This window comes from Gigantopelta aegis, chromosome 12 (assembly GCF_016097555.1).
Source record: "Gigantopelta aegis isolate Gae_Host chromosome 12, Gae_host_genome, whole genome shotgun sequence".
NCBI lineage: Eukaryota > Metazoa > Mollusca > Gastropoda > Neomphalida > Peltospiridae > Gigantopelta > Gigantopelta aegis.
This window is the reverse complement of record NC_054710.1, coordinates 32018007-32025419: the sequence shown is the minus strand read 5'-3', so window position 1 is coordinate 32025419 and position 7413 is coordinate 32018007. Positions and strand designations below refer to the sequence as shown.

Here is a 7413-nt window from a genome sequence, read left to right as displayed (position 1 = left end):
ACGTGCTCTGGGTGAGAGCCGGTACCGGGAACGAATCCACTACCTGCCAGTCTTAATTCCGATGGATTAATCATTACACTATCAAGACTGGTAGTGTGGTGTTGAACATTCCCCAGTATTCTACACGTCGTTTATTTGCAACTAACTGAACAGTACAGGTGTTTTAATTTAAACTACCTCTGCATTCCATTATATTATTTGAAAATAAGTGAATATCCAAGAAGCAAACTTAAATATTGTTTTACTAATAAGTGGGTGCTCTACACTTTATGTTGAAGTTCCTATGCATTCTGCTTGATTTCGTTATTTGACAACACGTGGGTATCTTGCAAATGTGTTAATTAGAAACAACCGAAGTGTCCAATAGATGCGCTATTTATTAATATACCTGGTGTGGTATTTGAAAATAGTTTAATGTTAGAGTAGCGATAATTGAATATATATATATATGAATATTGTTAGAATTATACCTACACGTACATGTGATATTTGAAAACATTCCAGGAGCGAATGTTAAAGGGACAGACCATATTTTGTAAACACTACAGCTTATTTGCCACTATTAGAGCCGTATATGATCACAAAATTCAAACATTACTTATATTTTCTTCTTTTTTTTAGATTATCCATTTCCGTAGAACCGAAGTGTTTCTGGTCATCTTGGTGTTTGTAGTACCACAAATAACATCTTTCATATTTTTTAAAAACACACGTGCGTCTGAGAAGTAGCGGTTTATTGATTCGAGTTCTAATCTGTTTTTAAGGATATTTCCTGTTTTAACGTCACAGACTCGTCTTTCACTCTATTGTAACTTTATCCAAATGAGTTACAGGTTTGTAAATTAACTAAACTTAGTGTCCATTTTGTACGGTTTAAAACTAGGATATGCGCCTTTAAAAATACCTGAATAATGTATGTGTAATATTTCAAACTATCTTAATATTCTAGTAGTGCAGGTGAGATATCTGAAACTAACTGAATATCTTGTATGTGATATTTAGTTTCGGACATCATGGCCGTCAGTCGACGTCTTCTTTTGATTTGTGTCGTCTGCTGTTCCCTGCATTGTTCTGCAGGTAAGATAGTTTAACTCATCTGTTATTATATACTAGTAGTCAAATTATTTCTAAAGTGCTATTAACCTGTCTTGTACGTAATGCTAGGCTGAGACTACCAGCTGCTAGTAGAAACGTGGTCAACGTTCTGCTCTCGCGACCTTTACGGTTGTCCAGTTGCTAGTTTGAGCGCTCTTACAACTCAATTATTGTTGCCTTACCCATTCGTTGTTAATCTGTGCGCACCCGTCGAAATTACAACGCAACCATCGAGTTGGCCAACTCATTGCGACAGTTGATTGTCTGTGCCTAGCATTAGGTACACACGCCGGTTCAGCTTCCGATCGACTTCATTTGACCATTTCGCCCATATTAAAAGGTTATAATAAGTCCAATGGAAATATGGGTAATATTTAGTGAATTGAGCCTAGTATAAAATGCACAAAAAAAAAAAAAAACCCACACAGAAAAACAAGCATTCGTAGAGTACTGTTAATGCAATACATGTCTTCTAACGGGCCTGACAGATTTTCGTATTCCTACCTTCAAGGATCATCAAAAATAGATAAATCGCCATAACAGTCAAACGGCATCTGTAATAAAACATGATGAAGCTACACACGAAATTTTAGCTCAATGTCTTGAGGCATTGAAAATCAAAAGTCCAGGAAACACATTTTCGTATCTCCAGGTACAAGGGCGATAACTCTGTACAGAAATGTGTCAATCCCTATGATCGTCACACTTAGTCTGAAACAGTACTTGTTAAAGCTATACAAAAAGTGTCTGACATACGGGCACAAGGGCGGAGATGAAACCTATATTCTCCGGTAGGGGACGAAAAACAACAACACAATAAATACAATTCATGTAGTTTGGTAGTGGCAATTGCCATGCATTCAAAAGAGGAGGAGTGCCCTTGTAAGCGAACATACATCTTGGGCCTAAAATATTACGGATGCAATGTAATTTCATTGCACCCAAATTACTGGGTCTCTGTTATTATGGTGGGGGGAGGGGGGGGGGGTGGCAGGGGCATAGCCTGTAGTAAAGCATTTGCCTGATGCACGGTCGGTCTGGGATCGATCCCTCTCGGTGGCCCCATTGGGATGTTTATTACTCACTTAACTCGACACGTATCAAATTTATGAAAACAATTGTCCAAACGCCTATTTAGTCATATCCATAGATGCCATTTTAAGTCATACTAGATTTACATGCTCAGCATACCCTTTTTAGAAGTAGACTCTATATGCATTTAAATACAACGTTTCTTTCTTACTTTCTTTCGTTCTTTCTTTCTTTTGTTTATTTTTTCCCTTTTATTTTATTTTATATGCAGTTTATTTAAATTGTATTTGTTTATTTGTTTGTTTATTTTCTTATTATTTACTTCTTCATTTTTTGTTCAGAATTCCCAGAACAAGTGCTTCATCTGTCAAAGCCAGACTCCTATCCGCACTACGGACAGCCGTACAGTCTAGAGTGTAACGTCACCAGTTACGCACGTTATCAGAGCATCACGTTCAAACGAAACACAGAAGAGATCTGTCAGATCTACATAGACGTCATAAACAACAAAACGGTTTGCCTGAATAACCAGAATGATACGGCAGACTATCAGTGTTCGTGTGTTGGATTCTACGACAATGAGAGAATTTACAACGTCAGAATAACATCAGTTAAATTGGTAGACGCAACAAAGTGGACCTGTGTTAGTGTACACTACTTTCAGCACAGCAATGCCATCTTCCTAAATTGTGAGTGTGCGTATATGTGTCGTAAGTATACAGAACTTCAGATACGTTATTTTGTCTTCCTGTGTATAGCACGGATGCATTATTTTGCACAATAACAACCAGACACCGTAGCGGTTGAGTGATATGTTTTTTGTGCAAAATACACAAGTGCAGTAAACAGAAAGCGAAAACAAAGTAAGTGAAGTTCCGTATTTGTTGCATACCTTCTTCTATGTTTACAACAATGGTTTTAAATTTAACGTCAAAAGATATGACACAACTACACTTTCTTAAATATATCACCAAAGTATAGAAAGTGAAAACAAAGTATGTGACGTTCTGAATTTAAATGTATGACTAATACTCCATTCATAATGTTTACTGACGCCATATAATCGTAAATAAAATGTGTTGAGTGCGTCGTTAAACAAAACATTTCCTTCATTCCTTCATAATATTTAAGTTAAAATAAAGATAATAAACCAAAAAAACACCATTTCAGTGTGGTTCGTTGACATCGTTTCTGCTATAACGTTGTTCAGATCAATCGATACATTTTGAATATTTTGAAAATACTTTATGAAACGCACTTTTGTTGACAAAGACATATGAATTTCGTTTTTATTACATTTATGATTTAGTTATTACGGATTATTTGTAAATTTGCGGAAGTTAACTTCCGATATGTTATAAGAATGTATCATGCATACGTTGGTAAAATTAAGTCATGACGTCTTAAATGTTTACATTTTGACTAGATTCCAAGAAATGCAATGGCAATTATTGCAGGTTGGTGATAAATAGAATACTATATTCATGACCATTTGATACCACTTTAATTTTGTCTTACACCTAGGTTAAAAACGTATATTAATCGCGTTCACTCGTTAGATACATTTTTAAACAACTCGTTGGTATCATAATCAAACGGCCACTTATTTAGTATAGCTAATCATGATATTTATCAGTATGTTTATGCTTCCAGATGGTCCCGACAGTGCTACCATTACCGGAAACCAGCTCCAGTTCCCAGCAGATGGCGCTAACACTCTACGATTGAACTGTACGACGAGCGTCACCAACAGCCATGTGATTTTCACCTGGATCTCCATAAACTCGACAAGCAAAGCTCGCACACTAACAACTACCGGGGCTCTCGTCTCTCACTCAACCTCTGCCGGGTTTACTTATTCCCAGGAGCTGATGATCGCTCTGCGGTGGTACCAAGACGCCGATAACATCATCTGTAGTGTAAGAAACAAAAACGTTTCAAGTTTCATCCCAGTGACAAGCAGCGTGAATTTGGATTTACTCTGTAAATATGATATGAATTATAATTTAATATGCATATACTAGAAATATCACGATCACTTGATGTGATAACTTGCTGTTTCTCGCTCTAACTAGTACACCACAACTGGTATATCAAATACCGTGGTATATGCTTTCCTGTCTGTGGGCTGGTGCAAATAAAAGATCCCTTGCTACTAATTGGAAAATGTAGCAGGTGTCCTCTCTCAAGTTACCAAATGGTTGACACCCAATAGTCGATGGTTAATAAATCAATGTGTTCTAGCGTGTCGTTAAACAGATAAACGTTTTTTGATATGATGACTGTTTTGCAAATGGTTAATGTGTGTATACATTCACTGCTGTCAACATTTCCACCGAAACTTCTGTCTGGCACTGAAATACGGCTTATGGGTTAAGATTCGTCATATCAGTCCTGGAAATGGCAGTCATCTTAAGAACGTACATCTATATTCTGAATTAACATATGTTTTACTTGTTTATGTACTGTGGAATAATTTATATTCGTGGGCTTCAATGTTCGTCATTTTGGTGAAATACACATTTCGTTTGGTACTTAAAAGTCGTGCGTCAACAAGGTAGTATCACTAATTCCTAATTAGAAATATAAATGCATTATATTTTACTTGTGTTCTAAAAGTCGTTGACGGCACAAGTCCACGAGTTACACAAACATTAGTCCACCGTGATTTTTCAGAAGTCCTTGATTTGTTTTATCTTCCATTTGGTCTTGAATATGTCGTAGTTAATGGAAATCAGCCCAGTTTAGTTGCTGATGGTGACAACATCCTAAAGTTGTTCGGCAAAACCAGTATTACAAAAGGGCTGGTGACCTTTATAATATAATTGTACATTGATTTAATTACTTGGACTGTACTCCCATCTCATTCATGCATTGGTTCTTTATCATTATCTATTGAGTTAGTAAAATAATCGATGCATTAGTGTAATTTTACATTGATTTGATTACTGAATGCGTGTATCTGTTTCCAGATGGTCCTGAAAAGGTTACCATCACTGGAAGTCAGCCCCATTTTATTGCTGATGGTGTCAACACCCTGACGTTGATCTGCAAAACCAGTATAACAAAAGGCCTGGTGGCCTTCGAGTGGATCAATGCTACAAGTACAGAACAGATAACTACTAATGTTGGGAGTATCGAGACTCAGAATGTTGGTCGAGGATTTACATTCTCCCAGAGTATGCAGATTACACCTGCGTGGTATCAGGATGAAGATGTGATCAAATGTGAAGTTACAAACACAAATATATCTGGTTCAAATCCTTTGACAAACAGCGTCACATTGGATTTAATTTGTGAGTATATACCACTACGATTAGTATTAACGATTGTAATATAATTGACCAAATACTGAAGGAGATGGGGGTGGGTAAAGGTGAAACAAATAGCATGGTACTGGATTTAATTTGGGAGTATATAACAAAACAATTAGTAATAACAACCAATATAATGGATCATATGCTGAAGTGTGGAAATGGTTGGTGGTTGTGAAGTGAGGAAGTGGTAGGCGGAGGTGTAACAAAAAGAACAACACTAGATTTAATCTGGGAGTATACAACACTAAACGTAGTACTAACAACTAATAGAGGTGATCAAATGTCGAAGGGAGAAGAGTTGGATGAAGGTGTAACAAAAAGAACAACACTAGATTCAATCTGGGAGTATACAACACTAAACGTAGTACTAACAACTAATAGAAGTGATCAAATGTTGAAGGGAGAAGGGTTGGATGGAGGTGTAAAAAACAACAACAACCAAACACTAGATTTAAGTTGAGAGTATATAACACTAAAATTAGTATTCACGACTGTAATAGAATTGATCAATAGGTTAAATGTTGCAGGCGTAGGGGTGGGTGGAAGTATGGCAAACAACATCACACTGGATTAATTTATGAGTATATAACGCTACAAGTAGTCTTTAGGACAGTAATAGAATAAATAGAACTATAAATGTGGTAGGGATAAGAGGAGGTGTTACAAACATCGCATTACTGGATTTAATGTGTAAGTATATACTGCTACACTTAGTATGTATTAACGCCCGTAATATAATAGGCAAAATACTGTATTTTTAAATTTATTTTGTATTATTATTTTTGGAGGGGGGGGGGGGGGGGGGGGGGGGGTGTAGCACATATACTATTGGTGTGTAACTATTATTTTATATCTGGTGGTTCTGTAACGTTACTCTGTCTATATATACATGGTTCAATAACAACACTAGTTTGCAGTTTGTGGTCTGTGAATTTTAAATCTTTTTTTTTTTAAATACCCACAAAAAAACAATATGTTGTAGCAATGCCTCCTGACGTACCATGTGATCCATTCAGGAATACCCTTCGTTCTGTTGTGGTAGAATTATGTTTATCATTTTATTCCATTTCTAAAACAATCTGTTATACGGGTTGTAGCTGGTATTAGAAAGCGAGTCTTAAAGCCAAAGACTTAACCACTACGCTACGATGTGTGTCTCTATTTGTATGTATTGATTAATTAATGTCAAGTACAGGGCCAAGTGTGACCAAGTACTAATGTAGTGGCCAAGTGTGGCGAAGTACTAATGTAGTGGCCAGGTGTGGCCAAGTACTAATGTGGTGGTTGGGTGTGGCCAAGTACTAATGTGGTGGCCGGGTGAGGCCAAGTACTAATGTGGTGGCCAGTTGTGGCCCAATATTAATGTGGTGGTTGGGTGTGGCCAAGTACTAATGTGGTGGCCGGGTGTGGCCAAGTACTAATGTGATGGCCAGGTGAGACCAAGTACTAATGTGGTGGCCGGGCGAGGCCAAGTACTAATGTGGTGGTCGGGTGTGGCCAAGCACTAATGTGGTGGTCTGGTGTGGCCAAATACTAATGTGATGGCCAGGTGTGACCAAGTACTAATGTGGTGGCCGAGAGTGACCAAGTACTAATGTGGTGGCCGGGTGTGACCAAGTACTAATGCGGTGGCCGAGAGTGACCAAGTACTAATGTGGTGGTTGGGTGTGGCCAAGTACTAATGTGGTGGTCGGGTGTGGCCAAGTACTAATGTGGTGGTTGGGTGTGACCAAGTACAAATGTGGTGGTCGGGTGTGGTCAAGTACTAATGTGGTGGTTGGGTGTGACCAATTACAAATGTGGTGGTCGGGTGTGGTCAAGTATTAATGTGGTGGCCGGGTGTGGCCAAGTACTATTGTGGTGGCCGGGTGTGACCAAGTACTAATGTGATGGCAGGGTGTGATCAAGTATTAATGTGGTGGCAGGGTGTGATCAAGTATTAATGTGGTGGTCTGGTGTGTGATGAATC

General features: G+C 38.0%; 1 protein-coding gene across 1 annotated transcript in view; it reads left to right on the top strand.

Moving 5' to 3' along the window:
- Nucleotides 1-1013: 1013 nt before the first annotated feature.
- The window catches only part of LOC121385986, a 7614-nt gene continuing 1214 nt past the window's right edge, over nt 1014-7413 (top strand). Inside the window, exons 1-4 of the mRNA XM_041516780.1 lie at nt 1014-1077; nt 2469-2816; nt 3781-4110; nt 5100-5423. Coding sequence (XP_041372714.1) covers nt 1014-1077; nt 2469-2816; nt 3781-4110; nt 5100-5423 — 1066 coding nt within the window. The remainder of the gene's footprint in view (nt 1078-2468; nt 2817-3780; nt 4111-5099; nt 5424-7413) is intronic.